Source organism: Schistocerca serialis, chromosome 7, assembly GCF_023864345.2.
Source record: "Schistocerca serialis cubense isolate TAMUIC-IGC-003099 chromosome 7, iqSchSeri2.2, whole genome shotgun sequence".
In the NCBI taxonomy this organism is placed as follows: domain Eukaryota; kingdom Metazoa; phylum Arthropoda; class Insecta; order Orthoptera; family Acrididae; genus Schistocerca; species Schistocerca serialis.
In genome coordinates, this window is record NC_064644.1 from 453,566,139 (window position 1) to 453,589,479 (window position 23,341).

The 23,341-nt window shown below is 42.1% G+C and overlaps 1 protein-coding gene across 3 annotated transcripts in view; it reads right to left on the minus strand.

The window, feature by feature from the left end:
• LOC126412656 (cytochrome P450 6j1-like) overlaps window positions 1-23,341 on the minus strand; it is a 179,792-nt gene that overhangs the window by 63,932 nt on the left and 92,519 nt on the right. For all 3 annotated transcript variants that reach the window (XM_050082359.1, XM_050082357.1, XM_050082356.1), the window contains exon 6: window positions 10,065-10,231. In XM_050082359.1, coding sequence (XP_049938316.1) covers window positions 10,065-10,231 — 167 coding nt within the window. The remainder of the gene's footprint in view (window positions 1-10,064; window positions 10,232-23,341) is intronic.

Genomic DNA, 23,341 nt, shown 5'->3' on the forward strand with positions numbered 1-23,341 from the left:
AGGATAGTGCGACTGCAGGGATTTATCCCTTGCACGCTTCCCGTGAGACTCACATTCCCAACTGGAATGTCCACACACTACATTCGTAGTGCCCCTGCCCATTGCACTCATTACTCATGGCAGACAATCTTACCGAGTCCCGTGCTGGATACACAGGCATTGCCCGAACTCTTACGGGCTGGATACACACGCACTGCCCGAACTCTTACGGGACTCGATAAGGTTGTCTGCCGTGAGTGATGAGTGTAATGGGCATGGGCACTACGAATGTAGTGTGTGGACATTAAGTTGGGAATGTGGGTCTCATGGGGAGCGTGCAAGGGATAAATTCCTTCAGTCGCACTATCCTCTGTCCCCACGGTGGCTCAGATAGACAGAGCGTCTGCCATATAATGAGGACATCCCGGGTTCCAGTCCCAGTCGGTACACATATTTTTAACTGTCCCCGTTGATGTATATCAACGCCTGTCGACAGCTTAGGCTCTTGATTTAATTATCATTTCATTGAAAGGTAACTGTCGTATTTGCCGTGTCGAGTTTCAAGAAGTCTTGGCCATGAACTCGAATGTAATTGCGAACTTGATAAATGTACTCAGCCTCTGTAGTATCGATACAGTTATATTCTTTGTCTGTTCTTGAGAGCACACTTGTTGGTCAGAGAGGTTTCTTTTGAAGAGAGTAGCAAAGTTGATCGTGTAAGACTGGCTATGTACTCGGTTTGAAAAGGATGGAAGCTGGTCTGCCGTGTAGTGGAGGCAGCATTATTTAAGAAGAATTTTGTACTAACATATTTTGAGTAAAGAAAACGAGGTTATATCAGTAGAAGAACGTTAAAACGGGAAATTTCAAGGTAATATTTGTAAATGTGTAATTTCGACTGTCGGAACATTGCGTACGGCTGAAGTTTACTACAGAAATATTATAATGCAGTATATGGTTTTATATAATTTTGTCTTATAATTGAAACAAGTGTCAAGGAATGTAATCGTGCACAGGAAAATTATTAAGAAATATGTTGGTAACTTATCTAGTTGTGAGAACTTCATGAAAATGTGTGTAGCTGTTCTGGCTTAATGAAGCATAGTTTAACTTGGAGTCTTCTTCTCATTTATCAGTCGTTTAGTTTAGTTTCTCATTTTTTCTTTCTTTACCTTTATGAATGAGTTCTGTAAGCTCGCATTGCACATCGCGAGTTGTGTGTTCTAGAATCATTTTTATAGAGAGTGATAAGATACCGTCTTGCATTGCACATCACAAGTACGGTAAATGAAATTAGATTTTTGATAGTTTCATCATTATCTTAATAGCAACAGGATGCAGAATACACGAGCGTTCCGTGCGCACAGATAAGCCAACAAATTGAACCATCATCACAATTCATGTCCACTGTAAGGTACAATAATTGTTGGAGTGTATTTGTAAAATTATCATTTCAGAGGTTTTAAGTCAGTTAAAGCTTTCAGAAATATGGTATCTTGTGAGTTTTCAAGCAGTTTTATCAGATAGACAGGTGCTTTAAGCGTTATGTTCATTTGCTGTGTAATTAAATGAACAATTCTGGTAGAGAGTAATTAAAACTTCCGGGCTAAGAGGCCGTGGTCCATTAGTAGAAATACTTCTCCCTGACGTTTCGTTGCCAGCTGCGGGCAACATCATCTGAGGTGAGTCTACGACTGGCTGCTAGGCCGTGGAGGTCCTGTTTATATAGAGCGCGTAGAGGGCGCCACCACTCGTCACGTGTTGTCAACAGTAAAACTATCTCTGGCTGGCGTCATTACTCTCGATCGAAGGTAATCGATTGTCACATCTTTGGTACAGAGTCGATCGCCATATCTTATCTAGCTTCAAGCCTTCTTCTTCCTGTTAAAATTATTGTGGTGTTTAAAAATCTCTACAGCCTCTCTATACATACGTGCATAATAATGCGATGTCTTAGCTAGCACGCTCGTCTCACTAAATTTTATATGATGGTCACCCGTTTCAAAAACATGTTCCGCTACAGCCGATTTGTCCGTGTGTCCCAGTCGACAGTTCCTTTTATGTTCAGTTAGGCGAGTATTGATACTTCTTTTTGTGGTTCCAATGTAAACCTTCCCACAACTACACGGAATCTTATAGACACCAGGAGTAGCTAGAGGGTGTCGTGCATCTTTCGCCGATCTTAAGCATTCACTAATCTTCTTGGTGGGTCTGAAGATTTTTTCAACTCTGAACTTGGCCAGCACTTTCCCGATACGGTCCGTAATATTGTGGATGAATGGAAGAAAAACTTTCCCCACCGATGGTTGTTGTTGTTGCACGTGTTCGGACATTTTTCATATGGGATGGAGTGCTCTATCCATCTCCTTGCCAGCGTACCCATTTTCCTGGAAAGCGGTTCGCAAGTGGTTTAGTTCCTCTTGCAAATAAGCTGGCTCACAGATTTTATTAGCCCTGTCCACCAATGTCTTGATAATACCTCTCTTCTGCCTGAATGATGGTTTGAATGCTTATGAAGATAACGATCGGTATGCGTATCTTTTCTGTAGACTTTGTGACTCAGAGTCCCATCTGCTCGTTTAATTACTGAGACGTCCAAAAAATTTATCTGTCCATTACTTTCTGTCTCCATAGTGAATTGTATTTTTGAATTGATACTATTCAAATGCTTCAAAAAACGGTTCAGTTCTTCTTCACCGTGATTCCATATGACAAAAGTGTCGTCCACATACCGATACCACTTCAAAGGCCTTTTTCTGGCTGACTGCTGTGCTTGCTGTTCAAAAAATTCCATAAAAATATTAGCAACGGCTACCCATTGCCACTCCATTAATTTGTTCATAGAACTCATTATTATACTGAAAATAAGTCGTGGAAAGGCAATGTCTAAACAAAGCTACTATATCAGTCGGAAATATGTCAGATATGCAAGCAAGAGCTTCGTTGACAGGAACCATGGTGAACAGAGACACCACATCAAAGCTGACAAGAATATCACTGGGGCTGACGGTAATCTCCTTCAATTTTTCGATGAAGTGCATAGAGTTTTTTATATGATGATCAGTTTTTCCAATAAACGGTTGTAACAAGGTGGCAAGATGTCTAGCCAGCTCTTGAGTAGTGGATCCAATAGCACTTACTATCGGTCTAAGTGGGACATTAGGTTTATGCACCTTAGGTAGCCCATATAATCTAGGAGTATAAGCTTCCGTTTTACAAAGATCTTTTTTATCCTCTGAAGGAATAGAAGACTTTTTTATTAATTGATTGGTAACTGTCAACACTTTCGTTGTAGGATCCTTTTTCAACTTTTTATAAGTGGTAAGATCCAAAAGGTCACTGATCTTCTTGTGGTAGTCTTCACTCTTCATCACCACGGTAGCATTTCCCTTGTCAGCAGAAAGTACAATAATACAATTCTCGAACGGTTATAAATTTGTCCGGAAAAGAGTTATCCAGGGAAGAAACTTCTGTTCTCTCGAAAGGAGGTAATTTTGCAATTGCTCCACTGAAGATTCCAACGGAGGATATTGTAGCTAATATAGAGGCGGGGATTCGGCTGTTACCATCACACATTGCTGATGAAGTTAGGATGGAAACAGCCAGGATACTGCGTAAAGCTAAGCCACCTAGCAGTAATCTATCTCAAGGAGAAAAGGAAGCATTACTGGAGATTAATGCGGACAAGAGTATTATTGTACTTTCTGCTGACAAGGGAAATGCTACCGTGGTGATGAAGAGTGAAGACTACCACAAGAAGATCAGTGACCTTTTGGATCTTACCACTTATAAAAAGTTGAAAAAGGATCCTACAACGAAAGTGTTGACAGTTACCAATCAATTAATAAAAAAGTCTTCTATTCCTTCAGAGGATAAAAAAGATCTTTGTAAAACGGAAGCTTATACTCCTAGATTATATGGGCTACCTAAGGTGCATAAACCTAATGTCCCACTTAGACCGATAGTAAGTGCTATTGGATCCACTACTCAAGAGCTGGCTAGACATCTTGCCACCTTGTTACAACCGTTTATTGGAAAAACTGATCATCATATAAAAAACTCTATGCACTTCATCGAAAAATTGAAGGAGATTACCGTCAGCCCCAGTGATATTCTTGTCAGCTTTGATGTGGTGTCTCTGTTCACCATGGTTCCTGTCAACGAAGCTCTTGCTTGCATATCTGACATATTTCCGACTGATATAGTAGCTTTGTTTAGACATTGCCTTTCCACGACTTATTTTCAGTATAATAATGAGTTCTATGAACAAATTAATGGAGTGGCAATGGGTAGCCGTTGCTAATATTTTTATGGAATTTTTTGAACAGCAAGCACAGCAGTCAGCCAGAAAAAGGCCTTTGAAGTGGTATCGGTATGTGGACGACACTTTTGTCATATGGAATCACGGTGAAGAAGAACTGAACCGTTTTTTGAAGCATTTGAATAGTATCAATTCAAAAATACAATTCACTATGGAGACAGAAAGTAATGGACAGATAAATTTTTTGGACGTCTCAGTAATTAAACGAGCAGATGGGACTCTGAGTCACAAAGTCTACAGAAAAGATACGCATACCGATCGTTATCTTCATAAGCATTCAAACCATCATTCAGGCAGAAGAGAGGTATTATCAAGACATTGGTGGACAGGGCTAATAAAATCTGTGAGCCAGCTTATTTGCAAGAGGAACTAAACCACTTGCGAACCGCTTTCCAGGAAAATGGGTACGCTGGCAAGGAGACAGATAGAGCACTCCATCCCAGATGAAAAATGTCCGAACACGTGCAACAACAACAACCATCGGTGGGGAAAGTTTTTCTTCCATTCATCCACAATATTACGGACCGTATCGGGAAAGTGCTGGCCAAGTTCAGAGTTGAAACAATCTTCAGACCCACCAAGAAGATTAGTGAATGCATAAGATCGGCGAAAGATGCACGACACCCTCTAGCTACTCCTGGTGTCTATAAGATTCCGTGTAGTTGTGGGAAGGTTTACATTGGAACCACAAAAAGAAGTATCAATACTCGCCTAACTGAACATAAAAGGAACTGTCGACTGGGACACACGGACAAATCGGCTGTAGCGGAACATGTTTTTGAAACGGGTGACCATCATATAAAATTTAGTGAGACGAGCGTGCTAGCTAAGACATCGCATTATTATGCACGTATGTATAGAGAGGCTGTAGAGATTTTTAAACACCACAATAATTTTAACAGGAAGAAGAAGGCTTGAAGCTAGATAAGATATGGCGATCGACTCTGTACCAAAGACGTGACAATCGATTACCTTCGATCGAGAGTAATGACGCCAGCCAGAGATAGTTTTACTGTTGACAACACGTGACGAGTGGTGGCGCCCTCTACGCGCTCTGTATAAACAGGACCTCCACGGCCTAGCAGCCAGTCGTAGACTCACCTCAGTTGTGAACAGAAACCATGCTGTCGCTCGGTGTGACTTTTATGTCTTTTGCGAACAGAAACCAGACTGTCGCCGTGTTTTTTAATTGTCTATTGTTTTCCCTGTCTGCTTCGTATGTATTTTTCTTAGCATCATCATCCCTCTGTTGTTGTTTTAAGTTCCACGATTTCTTTTCGCCTTGTTACTCTCTAAGTCTCCGATTTTATCGCCTGTTTTTTATTATTTGTTGTCTTGATCTTTGTCACAAAATCTGTCGGCTGAAGAGCGGCATACTAAGCTGCTGCCAGCCCGCCCCCTTCGGGGGGAATTGAAATTCAATAAATGAAAAAAAAAAAAACTCACCTCAGATGATGTTGCCCGCAGCTGGCAACGAAACGTCAGGGAGAAGTATTTCTACTAATGGACCACGGCCTCTTAGCCCGGAAGTTTTAATTACTGAAGACGCCGGCCGTGAAAGCCTACACGCTATGAATTCTGGTAGAGTCATTGTTTGCAAGATCACAGATAAAGATTAACAATATTCAGGAACAACATTTTAATCTGAGTCACTTGTTTTGCAGTCAGATAGCGTACGTAAATTTCGTCGAAAACGAATCACTCTCTCACGTACAAGTTGTTTGATGTACTGGCTAGTCCAGATTTCCCATTGTGTAGCATGAGCATCACATACGTGCCGTCAAAATTTAATTTTAACACAGTTTTGTCGTCCGGCACTGAGATTTACGTATTTCGATATCAAAACAAGTTTCATGCCAATTTTTCAAATACCAACGAGAAACTTGCAAACACGACTTTGGAAGTTTTACAGTATGCTTTCAGAGTTTATAAACAACGTAGTCCGTTGTCTCACAAATGGTTTCTCTGTGGGCCTGTGTTTGTTTGACCATTAACATTCACTCACCCTGTAAGTGCGTTTCGTCAGTTTAGCTCTTTCATGATTCTCAAGTCAACACAGTACATTACCTGATAAAACGTACGCGGAGACCCTCACGTAATACGGAATTGGCGACTAGATGTCACTAGAAGCTCACTCGCCATTATAAAAGGAGCCGGGGAGTATTGTGTTGTCAGCAGAGAAGCAGTGACATATTTTTGTAGTCAGTGCTAAGCGACGCTTGAGGCGCTGTAAAGAGCGAATCCACTGATAGAAAATGACTGATAACGAGTGATTTGGAGTAATGAATCAAGCTCCATCCTGGGGCAATCCGACGAAGGGTTTATGTTTGCTGAATGCCTGGAGAACGTTACCTGCCATCGTGTGTAGTGCAAGCAATAAAGTACAGAACAGATTGTCTTACAGTTTTGGGGTGTTTTACGCGGTAAAGCTGTAGTCCCCTTATTGTGCATAAGAAAACGGTAAATTCGGAAGGACAAGAAAATACATTGCACCATGTGCTGCATGTAGTACAGGGCCAGTTCGGAGACAATAATTGTTTGTATCAACATGACAATGCACCCTTTCACATAGCACCATCTGTGAGGCAATGGATTGTGGACAATAATATTCCTGAAATTGGCCCCCCTGCCAAGAGCCCCGACGTAAGACACATCCTGTGTTGTGATGCAGGGTCGCTCGCCTGGCAGACCTGCAATCCTTCTCATACCTGTGGCATGCGAGCTGCCTAACATTAAAGGCGTCAGAGCAAGAGACGACAGAACTTCGTTCATGCTGACTAGGCCAGCAGGCAGCAACGTGTGTGCCACTAACGGTCGTCGCTCCTGCGACCTGTTTGCTTCCGTGGCCCACGTGGTCGTGAACAGTTCCTCTTGTATCTCTATGGGGCCTGGGTACTAAGGGTGCAGCAATTCCACTCCAAGCCAGACTCTCGTTGAGGTCTGGAGAGATCTCTTTTGGAATCTTCGCTGTGCTTGACGCCATGCCGCTCGCCAGCCACCGCTGACCGAGGAAGCCGCTAATGTCTGTCGCCATCGTCACCAGGGCTTGGCTTAGGCATTAGGAACGAGCATGACTTGGGAAGCAGACGTCAGCTTTATCTTCGTACATTGTTCTTCTAACAACTAAATTTTACGTTGTATCTTGCTCTGCGACCAAGTGAATACCAGACTTCCACTTTCCATCATTAAGGGCCTCAGCCTCGGTTCAGTCACGTGTACATTCAGTGTCAGTCACGAACTTTCACAAACTACTGTAGTGATCAACTTTTCTCCAAAGAGGAGCTTTTGGTTGATGCATTTGTTAATAAAACTGTTTTAAATTGTTTGCCTGAGGTGTGTTCTCATTTCACAAGACTTATTATATATGATGTTAACGAATTGTATTTATTAATGACATACCCAATGTATGCATTAATAATTTGTGCAATGTTCGTTTAAGATTTACCTTAAGTTGTAAAATGACCAATTGTACATATAAGTGAAGAAATTTGCAGCACATAGTGGAAAACGACTTCATCTAAACGTCTCTTCTAGGCAGCGGAACTATGAGTACGATAATGTTCAAACATCTGAAATGATAAATGTTCTGATACGCAGTATGATTTTTAAAAATACAAACTGCAAGGGAGTGATTGTTGAGAAGATAAATAACTAATAAGGTACAATGAGCATCGGAGCTGCGTGGTTCCTGTACCAAGGTCACACCAACCGACATCCTGTAAATTATCTTCCAATGGGACGAGACGCTGTTTTCTTGCCAGAGGACGTTACTGTTTCCCTAGATTGCAACGGCTTCGAGCTACTGCATGTTTGTTATTATTGGTTGACTGACTCAAATAAAAGTGTAGTTGACGATGATGTAGTTGACGATGACCTAGAATTCGAATAGGGAACTAATCAAATATGATCGTTGCACCTTAATACGTATTAGACTACGTAAAAAATGAAAATGAAAGGAATCGATGAGTCTGACGCGTGGTATTACAAAAGAATACTGAAAATTAAGTTGACTGTAAGATAAGACGAAGGAAGGAAGATGTAGAAAATACTATCTAGAAGAAAGGAAAGGATGATATGACATGTGTTAGGGAGTTAGAAATTAGCTTTCCTGATATTATAACGAGCCGTAGAGGGAAAAAAAGCTGTAGAGGAAGACAGAGATTGGAGTGTATCCAACAAATAATTGAGGGTATTTGGTGCCAGTGAGATTCTGTGATGAAACAATTGGCACAGGAGAGAAAGTCGCGGGAAATTTCACCAAACCATTCATACGACCGATTATCTCATTACAAGGGAGAGATGGTTGTTCGCCTTCAGTGTGACATTAACAAGTAGACCCTCACCCTCCTCTCCTACTGTTTTGGTGTTTCAGGAGATAGGCGAGTTTGTGGGAGTGGATGACCATCAAAATCAGCTACACCTACTTACAACGTATGTTGTGCATCATGTAGGTTCAACACCTGTGATATTCTCAGTCACACGGCCGAGCAATATTGGGTGAACCCAACGATCTTGTGGAACTTCGTCCATTCAAAGTGTTACTACCTGTATCACAACGTGTAAGGATTCATCGCTGACTCACTTTTCTCTGTAGGAACATTTATGATGATTTTTTCATCATGCAGCCAGCATCCTGGGACTCCTGCCATACACCACATTCACAGATGATGCACATTGAAGAGAGACAGTTTCATCAACTTCTACATCATTGATTTGTGCCCGCACAGAATTCCTCTGTTATGTCGGACATAAACCAGCAGTATCAGTTGACCTTATTGTGAGAGCGGTAGCTATTGGGTATCTTCTGCTGGGAATAATCGTTCTTCATTGAACTGCCACTGCATTTTCCAGTGGACTGATGCTACACATGAATGTACGTCAATAATTAATCCGTACACGTGATGTACGTGATACAGGTAGTAACAGTTTCAATGGAGAATTTTCCACATGGTCACTCGGCTTGCCTGAGAGTAGCGCAGGTGTTCATCACACATGATCCTCCATATGCAGTGTACATAAACGTCGTATCTGATTTCAGTCACTTTCACTCTTGCTGGAACAAGCTACCAGGAATTTGTTATGGAGGACATTCCTCCTACATGGCAGTGCTGAGTCCAACTCTACATTACGGTAAAAAGCGACCTCGACAACACCTTAGGAAGTGGATGGATTACTGGAGGCAGTCCGGTTGTTCGTAACATTCAACCCAATCCAAGCACCATTTTCATACGCTAGAAAAACTTATTCACATTATCCACTGTGCGTTTGGGCGCAAACTGGTGCATTTGCAGGTGCACGGTTGAGCATGTTGTGGCGTGTGCTGGACGCCTCTAGGTCCATTGGCGCATCTTGGAACACCTGCTCTTGATCACAAGATATCGTTCTGTCCGCTAATGTACTGTATGAATAAAATAACTTCCAGCGGGGAAACCACGCGTTTCCGGACGTATGCTCAGTAGATCTTACTACCCTGTCAGAGATCTCCTACAGTTGATATCCATCTTCCAAAATAACAAAGTATATTAGAACTGAAATGAGTACAGAAATAGTTTTGTTAAAGCCTGACTTTTGCTATCCAACAGGTTGTGGACCATGTAGAACATATAGAAGAGAAACACTCCAAATCAGAGGCTTAACGTGTGTGACCAACTCAGTATCACTGATATGTAGCATAAAGTGTTTCCTAGGAAACATTTACATCTTAGTATCTTAGTGTTGTTGTATTGTGTTCTGGAACGTAGTAGACTGTAAGATTTACACTCACCAGATTTGTCGGCGAGCACCTGCCCCGCGCCGTCCAGGTATCCCTTGGTCTTGAGCTCCACCAGCATCTGCAGGTAGTCGTTGCGGTAGACACCGTCATGTTGGCGGCGAGCCACCGTCTGGCCCACGACGCTGCTTAGGAAATTGTGCACCTCCTCCGGCATCAACCTGTCACAAAAACCACACCGTAATTTTTCTTATACAGGGATTGTTGCATAACAGAAAACCTTTTTAAGGACATCACTGTCGCCTTTGATAGTTAAATTTTTTTATTTACAATATGTACCATGGCAATTTCGGTCTTCAGTCGTTTTCGAGTGAAAAACAGCGAAAATTTAGTGCTTGAGCAGATTTTTGAAAGTGTATTGAAACGAAATTTTTTGTGTGTTTCACTTGAAAACAGCCAAACTGCAATGCCAGTTTATATAAATAAAAAATTAAACAGCCAAAAATTACGATGGTCTCTTAAAATCCTGCTACAGCCCTGGAGGTCCAAAACTAGTAGCTTAATCTCTTTTTCACTGGTTCAGTAAAGAAAAAATTAATTAAAGGACGGGAAATTTGAAGTAGAACAGGACGTTGTACGCAAAGCAAAAGCATAGGCTAAAAAGCCGTTGATGACACACACCATATATCAGATTACTGGTGTAAAATATAGTATACTGGGTACTGGGAGCACTGGGTATTGGGAACAAAGCCCACCAAAACTTGAAAAGATTTTGGGCATTGAGAGTTTCGTTTTTAGAAAATTTACTGTGACAACTGCTGTGAGAGACTCGTTTTACTATATACTTCTTGTTTGTAAAAACTTCAGAATAACTAGAAGATAGTTCATCTCAGTTCACTACACGGCATAAAGATTTATTTAATGTTTCTACAAAAATTTATCCTGTTTTGTTACATTGTCATTACATACGACACAGTAAATGTAGTTCAATCTTTTCCCTCTTCTTGTTGTTTTTTAAGCCATTGATTATCACCTGAGAAACTCCTGAAACGAATTGGCTTACTGCCTGTTTGAAATTTTTACATAAATTATAAAACCTAGTACAGCTATCATCTACTGCTAAAAATCTTAAAGGAAGGTTGACTTAAGGCGACATGGCTTTTCGAAATGTGGTGTCCTTAAGTTGACCGAACCGCAAAACATGAATTTTATATGGTTTTTCGTGTAGTTTTTTATATGTCTGAACAGGCCTTGGAAGGCCTAACGGTACCGACCGGCCGCCGTGTCATCCTCAGCCCACAGGCGTCACTCGACGCGAATATTGAGGGGCATGTGGTCAGCACACCTTTCTCCCATCCGTATGTCAGTTTAAGAGACCGGAGCCGCTACTTCTCAATCAAGTAGCTCGTCAGTTTGCCTCACAAGTGCACCCCGCTGGCCAACAGCGCTCGGCAGACCAGATGCTCACCCATTCAAGTGCTAGCCCAGCCTGAGAGCGCTTAACTCCGGTGATCTGACGGGAACCGGAGTTACCACTGCGGTATGGCGGTTGGCTTTTTTTTACATGTACGGCTCTCTAATTTTTTGAGATTGACCCATTTCGTGGTCCTAGACAGTTAAGAATGGATAGCAAAACAGATAGACAAGGGCATAGGCTATGTCCAGTATTGTTTAAATGTCTTCTGGGAAAAAATTGTGTGAGAAGTAGAGGACAAATCTCACGTAAACGAGATTTTTGTGTTCGAAGAGAGAATGCGGGCTGACTATCTTTCTCAATTACCTGGAAACAATAAAGGAAAAAACTAAATAACTTCAAAGTTAGGTAAAAGGGGATGGACTACGAATGTCATAGTGTCCCATTGAGTTTATTATCAACACTGAAAATGCCCCACACACTTTAGATCTTAGAGAAGTGAAAGTCTGCATAATAAAGATATTCATTTACCTAGGAGAATTGATAGAAGATAACAAATCGGATAAGGTTCCAAATAAAATGCGTGAGAGGAAAATGAAAATTGTTTATAAGCTAATTAAGGACCCGTATAACAAGAGACAGTTGTGTTATGGGTCTAAATTACAACATCTTGATACAATTGTCAAAACTGAGTTCTTGGTAGCAGCAGAAAAGTGACACACAATCGTAGGGAGACGGCTGGATGTCATCAGGAGAACAGTGAAAAAATACTCCAGAATCTTCATATTCAACGAAAAAGTCAGCGAGAAGAAAGCTAACCTACAAATATATAACATGAAGTCTCCCGATTTATGTTCACTCTTTAAGAATTAGTCGAAGCCTAACTAACGAATACAATTTTCGTGCTCTTCAAGCAAAGGTAGATGGAGCCGAAATGCCTGTGGAGAGTGACGTAAGATGAAGAAGAAAAATTTAGACACAGGTCAACTAGTTCAGCTGGTTTTTCTTTCATGCTTTGGGTGAAGAGCAGGTAAAGAAGAAAAGATCCTACACGAGAAGAGCAGAAGAAACGAAGATGAGGAACTACCGGTAAAAGGTGTAGATAGCAGTGGTGAAAAACTATGAAACCACTGGCACATAGAGGGTCAGAACGAAGCGTGAATTAGCTAAAGATAAGCTGATGTAGGGAAAGAAGCATAGAAGATAAAGAAAAAGAGGAAGAAGAAATTTCTTACGTAGAAACCAAGACTGAAAAGATGGCTAGAGTAAGGAGGATACTGTAGGTAGATAGACGAAGGTGAAGAATGATTTTTGCAACGACAAAGAACTCTACAAGCAGTAGTTATTCTCACTTAACGAAGCAAGGTGGTGGTTTGTAGGATTAAAGGGACCAGACTGCTACGGTCATCGGTCTAACGAAGGAAGAACTAGGAGTGAGATCCCTATTGCAGCGCTGCACGGGAATAAAACGTTTACTGTGTAAAATATGGAGAAAAAGAAACTGGAACCGCTTGAAATGTTGTTTTTCAGAAGAGTGCTAAAAATTAAACGGACTGGTGAAGTACAAAATAGGTAGGTATTTGAAACATGGGCATTGAACGTTGGCAACGCTTAACAAGTTATCAGAAGCAGAAATTGGTTAGCATTAGCAATAGCTTCCAAGAACTGTTAATGTGGCAGTAAAAGGAGCAATAAATAGGAAAAAGAAAGAGACAGAAGGGACAATAAATAAGAAGTAAGTTGTGAAAAAAGAGACTGCTGGATGTAATATTTACATACTGATGGAAATATTAACACAAGAAAGAAAACGCTTGTATCAAACCATTCTACAGACTGATAACTTTAAACACCTTTCGATAGAACGATACCTGCAAACTTCATGAACAAAGAAACAATCACGCAACGAATGGCTCATAGAATCACTCCTTCGGCCGATTCTTGAGTACTGCGCACCAGTCTGGGAAAGGATTAGTTGATAATGTAGAACACATTCAAAAAATGAGAGCGATTCGACACGTGTTCAATTAGTAAACGCGTAAATGTCATGGAGATGCCCATCAAACTTGGTTGGCAATTGTTGTAAGAGAGGCTGTGAGATTTCGCAAATTCGGTCGCTTGTTCGCCGCTGGTTTACGTGCGATTTAGCAAGTTAGCGGCCATTGAGTTGTGTGTGCTTTCCCATGTGGTGAGCTGTGAGGATCAGTAAGCCGAAAAGTCCACCTCTCGGTAACTGCCCTGTGCCAGCTGCGGGCTATCGACAAACAGTTGAGCTGCATGTTCCCGACGGGCTACGTTATAACAACATACTCTTCACATTGATGCGACCAATTCATTACGCCTTTTAATTTGTTTGTATGACCAGTATCGTGGAAATCATCCTTACGACTCTTTAAATTACGCAAAAATGTTTAAAGCATATCTGTGTACGAATGCGCACAGCTATGAGCGTGATATAACAGCTACAGGCAGCAGACAGTCGTTACAGTTGCTAACAGAAGTCACGTATTTGTACCATGGTTAGTTTCGCCTTCAGAGCCATTTTTTACTCAATATGGAATCAATCATTAAGCCATAACATGCATATTATGACAGCAGATCTGTAACGACCTACTACAGCTTTCTCCTCGCGTTTCCAAATAGCATGTACAAGTTATTATCACAAATAAAATTAATGATTAAATAACAGGTCAATGACAAAAATGCCTGTTATTAACTTTGTTTCTTCTCACAATAAATTTGATGGCATGAGTGGATGTAGGTCAAAGAGACGCTAACGTTATTTTTAATTGCTTTGCTATTTATAGTGGTTGGTTATAATTAAAGTGCAGCTACTCACAGAAATACAGTTTCGGCTGTAGTTATCGTATGACAGCAGAACTTGATAAATATTCTAATGCGCCAATGCGGAACCGATTTACGCTGGAAAAAATTTGTTCCAGTTATGGCCACCTTGTGCAAAGCTGGCGCTGTTAATGGAAGGAAGAATTAAAGAATGTTTCACATGCAATGTCTAGAGAAGGTAGAGAAGGGGATGCGGGAGTAAAAGTCAAACAAGTGAGAAAGGCATGATGTTATTTTATTATTAACCACCGCTTATACAGTTGGTTCAATATGAGCTCGGGAGGCGTCGACGAAATGCTGCATCTGTAAAACGCCGTGATCAACAGCTCTAGATTTGCACCTGGTGGCTAGAACTTGAACTATTTTTTTCCAGCGTAAATCTGTTCCGCATTAACATCTCTACCAAGTTTCGCTGTCATATGATAATTACAGCCCACAGTAGACTTCCGTAGGGAGCTGGGAACCTGCACTTTAATTCTAAAAAAAAACACTAAACTCCTCCCGAACAGGCCAAGAAGGTCCAACGGAACCGACCGGCCACCGTGTCATCCTCAGCCCGTAGGCATCACTGGATGCGGATATGGAGGGGCACGTGGTCAGCACACCGCTCTCCCGGCTGTATGTCAGTTTGCGAGATCGGAGCCGCTACTTCTCAGTCAAGTAGCTCCTCAGTTTGCCTCACAAGGGCTCAGTGCACCGCGCATGCCAACAGCGCCCGGCAGACTGGATGGTCACCCATCCCAGTGCTAGCCCAGCCCGACAATGCTTAGCTTCGGTGATCTGTCGGGAACCGGTTACCACTGCGTTACCACTGTTGCACTTTAAATGTGGCAATCTAGTATTTTTATTTCTGTCGCGATGACGCATGATTTAGAGTTTTTAGAGATTTTTAGGTATTGTCTACTGTATGCACATTTGATAGGTCAAAGAGCGACCAGCGTCGCAGGCGCTACTTTTGAGGTATAGTACAAAAAAAATTTCTTGTTAAATTTAAATTGTGTCCCAAAATTAGGAATATTTTCGGGTGTTTCGATCGTTGCCGTATTTGTTGCTAGTTTCAGTGTTGGAAAAAGTCGCGTGAATTTTTTACTATGGTACCTGAATTTTATTTGATTATTTGGCTGCCCGACTTAACACCTGTTTAGGAGAATTTCACTACATTTTTTTTTAGTTAAGACGCATTGGGACTTCGCAGTTTCGTGGTTATCGTGTACCGAAATATTATACTTTATTGCACGCTAATTCAATTCCGGGAATTCTGACCAGTCCGTCCTCATTCGAGAGTGAGCGGGGGCAGTGGTGGGTTTGTGCATCACTGGGCGGAAGGCAAAAGAGATAACTCACCGCAAAGCTGGCTCCTTACGCCTTAGCGAGGTACTACCCACTGTTAGTACAGCAACGGAGGCCTCTCCAGTTGAGGCCTCTCCTGTTGAGCCAGCGGCCGATTTCTGTCCAGTCCGGAGAAGTGCGGAAGGCGGGTATTCTAGTCATTGAGAGGTCACGATAAAGGATGACAGCCAAAAACAGTTGCAGGATAAAAATTTATTAAAATTTCTTGACCAAGGTTTCGGTACATATAAATATACCCTCATCAGAAGTAAAAAATCTGAAATTACATCATGTAATGGGGATTAATAAAACAATTATGCCAAAGGCGTCGTCAATAATTGAGACATCTTCTCCATTTGTTCAACATGACTATGGGCACAGGGTCAAAGCGAACAGTTTAGCACCATTACTTCGCCTATGCTGTTGCAGCCATATTTAAAATCATTGAGAGGTCCAATTCTATGCACATAATACAGCGCGTCAGGGAAATAGTATGTAGGGCAGGCAAGAATGCCTGTGCACTCGGTATGTTCGCCGGGGGGCTCATCCATAACGTACAGGAGACCCTGCCTGCGTCTAACGAGCACATTGGGTCGGCCGGCTGCAAATAGTGGCACATATCGGCAGGAATGACTCCTGCGGCTTGGATTCCGAGGCTATCCTCGGCTCCTTTCGGCAGATAGCTGATTTTGTGAAGGCAACTAGCAGGGGGCAGCCAGCGAGGTGCAGGCTAAGCTTACTATTTATAGAAGAGTACCCATGGCCGATCGCGGTCCTCTGGTTAGGAGCGGAGTCGATAATTCAATCAGAGGCTCAGACGACTCTGCGACGGTGTCGAATGCGAATTCCTCGACCTCCGCTATCTGATGGAGAATTGTAGGGTTTCCCTTAATAGGTCATGAGAGTAAGACACGCAGGAAGCGGTTAGTTGGTTAGTGAGTAAGTCTGGCGTGCACTTAGGAGCTTTTTAGGTTAGAGAAATCACCGCTTGGTGTCAGAGGCGAAATGCCTGCCACAATCGATTTTACATCAGCCACAATGTTCTCAGAGAAAGCACGTCCTCGCAGATCAGATGTATAAAAGGTTAATATGATACTGGTAAACTGCAGGAATATCCAAGGAAAGGTTCCTGAATTAGTATCGCTTATTGAATGTTATAATGCTCAGATGGTATTAGGAACAGAAAGCTGGTTGAAACGGGGAGTGACTAGCAACGAAATCCTAAGTTCAGATTGGATAGCTCAGACGCCAATGGTTCTACAGTACCATATTTTACCCCTCTCTGTGACAAAGATAGGTTAAGAAGATGATAGTGTAAGTTATTCTTTCTTCTGATATAACAATCATGAATGTCACTATTATTTTTAAACTGGTCCGTGTTGTTGAGAAGAAATTTCGTTACTGATTAAATGTACTGTGAGGTTGTTGTAAGAATTCCTGACCTTTTAAACATATGCAACTAGATGTTTGGCTATGAGCCCCACACATTATTGTAACCACTTTCTTTTGAGCAGTGAATAGTTTTTCCCTAAGTGTTGAGTTACCGCAAAATATTATTCTATGTTACATCAGAGAGTGAAAGTATGCAAAGTAAGCTAGGTTATCAATTTCTATATCCTTAAAATCGGCAATTATTCTGACTGCAAAAGTTGCTAAAACTAGTCGCTTTAGGAGATCCAAAATATGAATTTTCCAATTAAGACTCTCATCTATATGTACACCCAAAAAACTGACTTCTGTTGATGTGTTATATTGATGGAAGGAACTGTGCTCCTATCAGCAGAAACTTAGATGCACTGCGTTTTTTTTGTTTTTTTTTTCAAAATTCAGGGTAAGCCCATATGCAGAAAACCAGTTAATAACTTTTCCAAAGACATTATTTGTATCATTTTCTATTGGAGTTTCTTTTACTGGATTAATAATTATGCTTGTATCATCAGCAAACGGTGTCAGTTTAGTTTCTTATTCCAAATAAGAAGGGAGGTCATTCACATATATCAAGAACAGAAGGGGACCATGCCAAGCCCTGTGAGTCACCAGATGCAATTTCACCCCAGTCAGATGAAGTGGCAAACTTTCTTAAATCACTTGAACCATATAAAGAAACTTTGTGCTTCCTGCTCTCTAATATGACGTAAACCACTCATATACTGTTCAATTTATGCCATAGAGTTGTACTTTCTGTAATATAATGTCATGGTTCCCACAATCAAATGTTTTGGCTAAGTGACAGGGAATTCCTACTGGTGACATTTTACTATTTAAAGAATCTATTATGAGGGCTGTGAAATTGTATCCTGCTGTTTCAGTGGAACAGCATTTTTTAAATCCGAACTGCGATTCACTAAGCATCCCATTACTGTTGAGATGGCAAACTATTCTTGAGTACATTACTTTCTCTACAATTTTGGAAAGTGCTGTAAGTAATGATATTGGTCAGTAATTATTGACGTCTGTGGTGTCCCTTTTTCTGTAGAAAGGCTTCACTTTGGAATATTTTAACCTGTCTAGGAAAATATCTTGAGTTAGTCATACATTACATATGTGACTCAGAACAACAGCTGTAACTGCTCCACATTGTTTTAATATCTTGTTTGAGATGTCATCTACTCCAATAAAACATCTATTTCTCAAAGATTTAATGATTTTCCTTATTTCACAAGAGGTTGTTACGTGAAAAATAATCTGAATTTCTCAAAAATGACTCTTCCATGTACTTCTTGGCTTTTTCTTTTGAACTATTCTCACCAGTTTTTTCACCTACACTTAAAAATGGTTGTTAAATACATTAGCTACTTGTGTACTGTTAGTTAAGATGATCTCAGTCTCTTTAATAGTAATACTACCTACCCCAATGGTTACTTTTCCTGTCTCCCTTCCAACAACATTCCATATTGATTTGATTTTATTGTCCATGTTGTTAACTTAATCTCTAACATACATATTTCTTGATTTACTGACAACTTTTTTATGATTCTTGCTGTCTCATGCAGTTTTCTTTTTCTTTCTGAAGACACTTTGATACCTGTAATAATCCAAGATTTCTTTGAAAATTGTTTGGTGCCACATTTACTATTTTTTGGGCAATGATGTTCAAAAAGGAATATAAATTTATCAAGAAATATATCGAAGCTTCAAGAAATATATTGCATTTATCATTAGGATTTGGCTCATTATATACATCTCCCCAATTAACATTTCTTAAACTTGAAGCTTCCTGGCAGATTAAAACTGTGTGCCCGACCGAGACTCGAACTCGGGACCTTCGCCTTTCGCGGGCAAGTGCTCTACCAACTGATCTACCGAAGCACGACTAACGCATGGTACTCACAGCTTTACTTCTGCAAGTACCTCGTCTCCTACCTTCCAAACTTTGCAGAAGCTCTCCTGTGAACCTTGCAGAACTAGCTCTCCTGAAAGAAAGGATATTGCGGAGACATGGCTTAGCCACAGCCTGGGGGAAGTTTGCAGAATGAGATTTTCACTCTGCAGCGGAGTGTGCGCTGATATGAAACTTCCTGGCAGATTATAACTGTGTGCCCGACCGAGACTCGAACTCGGGACCTTTGCCTTTCGCAGGAGAGCTTCTGTAAAGTTTGGAAGGTAAGAGACGAGGTACTGGCAGAAGTAAAGCTGTGAGTACCGGGCGTGAGTCGTGCTTCGGTAGCTCAGTTGGTAGAGCACTTGTCCGCGAAAGGCAAAGGTCCCGAGTTCGAGTCTCGGTCGGGCACACAGTTTTCATCTGCCAGGAAGTTTCATATCAGCGCACACTCCGCTGCAGAGTGAAAATCTCATTCTGCTTTCTTAAACTTTCTCTGAAGTGCTCTATAGATACTTGACTGAGCAACCTCACACTTTTACTTGTTTCTATACTGTACATCCTGCAAGATTTTGTAAGTTAATCAGTTGTGCATCATGGTCTGATAATCCATTTACCACAGGGAAAGCATGTACTAGTTTTACATCTTCTTGCCGCACAAATATATTATCTGTTAGAGTGCCACTATCGTGAGTTACACATGTAGGGAAATTGATCACTGATTCTAAGTCATTAATAACACTTCTAGTTCACTTTTCGTATCAGAATTGTTTATAAAGTTTACATTGAAACCACCACAGATTAATAACTTTTTCTTTTGATCTGACAGACAGCATAACAGGGAGTCATTTCTTTATGAAAAGCTCCCAATCCCCTGATGGTGATCTGTACACTGTTGTTAATATCAACACTACATTGTCTAGCTATAGTTAACATGCAGATACTTCAAAGTGCTGTTTGCAATAAAATTTGCTTACTTCTACAGTTTTGTATTAATATCCTTGTTTTGTGTAAATGGCAACTCCCCCTTTCTCCATGTTATATCTGCAAATGTAAAATGCTAAATTAAATCTGTTTATACCGACACTTTCCATCCCCACAGTTACATAGTGTTCAGATAGACAAACTATATGAATTTCATTCTTATTTTTGAAATAATCTAAACACACTTACAGCTCATCTACTTTATTTTTCATATGCCTGATATTTTGATGAAGTAAATTGATACTACCCTTAGCTTTATCCCTATTTACTGCACATGAAGCTTGTTTTATTCTATTGGCTTTAACCTAAAAAACCTGTCTGCCTGGCCACATTAAGCAACTGAAATCACTCAACGGAAGAAAGTCCACTGGACCTGATGGGATACCAATTCGATTCTACACAGAGTACGCGAAAGAACTTGCCCCCCTTCTAACAGCCATGTACCGCAAGTCTCTAGAGGAACGGAGGGTTCCAAATGATTGGAAAACAGCACAGATAGTCGCAGTCTCCAAGAAGGGTCGTCGAGCAGATGCGCAAAACAATAGACCTATATCTCTTACATCGATCTGTTGTAGAATTTTAGAACATGGGTTTTGCTCGCGTATCATGTCATTTCTGGAAACCCAGAATCTATTCTGTAGGAATCAACATGGAATCCGGAAACAGCGATCGCGTAAGACCCAACTCGCTTTATCTGTTCATGAGACCCAGAAAATATTAGATACAGGCTCCCAGGTAGATGCTATTTTCCTTGACTTCCGGAAGGCGTTCGATACAGTTCCACACTGTCGCCTGATAAACAAAGTAAGAGACTACGGAATATCAGACCAGCTGTGTGCCTGGATTGAAGAGTTTTTAGGAAACAGAACACAGCATGCTGTTCTCAATGGAGAGACGTTAAAGTAACCTCTGACGTGCCACAGGGGAGTGTTATGGGACCATTGCTTTTCACAATATACACTCCTGGAAATTGAAATAAGAACACCGTGAATTCATTGTCCCAGGAAGGGGAAACTTTATTGACACATTCCTGGGGTCAGATACATCACATGATCACACTGACAGAACCACAGGCATAGACACAGGCAACAGAGCATGCACAATGTCGGCACTAGTACAGTGTATATCCACCTTCCGCAGCAATGCAGGCTGCTATTCTCCCATGGAGACGATCGTAGAGATGCTGGATGTAGTCCTGTGGAACGGCTTGCCATGCCATTTCCACCTGGCGCCTCAGTTGGACCAGCGTTCGTGCTGGACGTGCAGACCGCGTGAGACGACGCTTCATCCAGTCCCAAACATGCTCAATGGGGGACAGATCCGGAGATCTTGCTGGCCAGGGTAGTTGACTTACACCTTCTAGAGCACGTTGGGTGGCACGGGATACATGCGGATGTGCATTGTCCTGTTGGAACAGCAAGTTCCCTTGCCGGTCTAGGAATGGTAGAACGATGGGTTCGATGACGGTTTGGATGTACCGTGCACTATTCAGTGTCCTCTCGACGATCACCAGTGGTGTACGGCCAGTGTAGGAGATCGCTCCCCACACCATGATGCCGGGTGTTGGCCCTGTGTGCCTCGGTCGTATGCAGTCCTGATTGTGGCGCTCACCTGCACGGCGCTAAACAAGCATACGACCATAATTGGCACCAAGGCAGAAGCGACTCTCATCGCTGAAGACGACACGTCTCCATTCGTCCCTCCATTCACGCCTGTCGCGACACCACTGGAGGCAGGCTGCACGATGTTGGGACGTGAGCGGAAGACGGCCTAACGGTGTGCGGGACCGTAGCCCAGCTTCATGGAGACGGTTGCGAATGGTCCTCGCCGATACCCCAGGAGCAACAGTGTCCCTAATTTGCTGGGAAGTGGCGGAGCGGTCCCCGACGGCACTGCGTAGGATCCTACGGTCTTGGCGTGCATCCGTGCGTCGCTGCGGTCCGGTCCCAGGTCGACGGGCACGTGCACCTTCCGCCGACCACTGGCGACAACATCGATGTACTGTGGAGACCTTACGCCCCACGTGTTGAGCAATTCGGCGGTACGTCCACCCGGCCTCCCGCATGCCCACTATGTAATGTATTGCGAATACATAGAAAGAAGGATCCTTTATTGTATGATTATATGATAGCAGAGTAAACACTGGTAGCAGTTACTTCTGTAAAATATCTGGGAGTATGGATGCGGAACGTTTTGAAGTGGAATGATCATATAAAATTAATTGTTGGTAAGGTGGGTGCCAGGTTGAGATTCATTGGGAGAGTCCTTAGAAAATGTAGTCCATCAACAAAGTAGGTGGCTTACAAAACACTCGTTCGACCTATACTTGAGTATTGCTCATCAGTGTGGGATCCGTACCAGGTCGGGTTGACGGAGGAGATAGAGAAGATCCATAGAAGAGCGGCGTGTTTCGTCACAGGGTTATCTGGTAAGCGTGATAGCGTTACGGAGATGTTTAATAAACTCAAATGGCAGACTCTGCAAGAGAGGCGCTCTGCATCGCGGTGTAGCTTGCTGTCCAGGTTTCCTGAGGGTGCGTTTCTGGATGAGGTATCGAATATGTTGCTTCCCCCTACGTATACCTCCCCAAGAGATCACGAATGTAAACTTACAGAGATTGGAGCGCGCACGGAGGCTTTCCGGCAGTCGTTCTTCCCGCGAACCATACGCGACTGGAACAGGAAAGGGAGGTAATGACAGTGGCACGTAATGTGCCCTCCGCCACACACCGTTGGGTAGCTTGCGGAGTATAAATGTAGATGTAGATGTAGATTAACTACAGGGATTATCCCTTGTATGACTGTGGCCCTCCATACAGTATCTCCTAACAGAGAAGCTAATTTATCTTTCCCCCTTCTGCAGACTATGAGTAGTGTATCCCCACCTACCAATAGAATCCACTGGAACAACACTTACGTGAGATTTTACCGATATGTTGAGCATCCTGTTCAGCTCAGTGTTAACGTGCCTTACAGCAGTGTTTACCCAGGGCCGATCATGGCGCTGAAAGACCTCCACAAACCCAACATTTGCGGGCCCAGTTTCTGCTCCTATTTTATCCAGGTCACTACTAATACTACATCTTGGATTCATAGCCACGCTGTTTCCTGTTCCCCCAGCTGTAACTACCTGATCTTCTATCTCAAAGTCCCTGTGTAGGTAATCTAGCATTGTATACAACTAGCAATGACTCTGGAAAGAACTGAATACACAGACGTGAAACCATGTGGTCGGCTAATTTCCGCTATGCTAACGCGTCCTTCATTGTGATCAACGAATTGGTGATGGACCGAAATGCACTGTTTCAGCGACGCCTGTTGCTCTATGATTACAAAAGCAGAACGTATCTCCATACCTGTGATCTGTAAATGATCAACAGAGTAAACACTAATCTCTTGAATTAGATCCCAATCAACTTCACAGGATCTCATGGAGCGAGAGCAT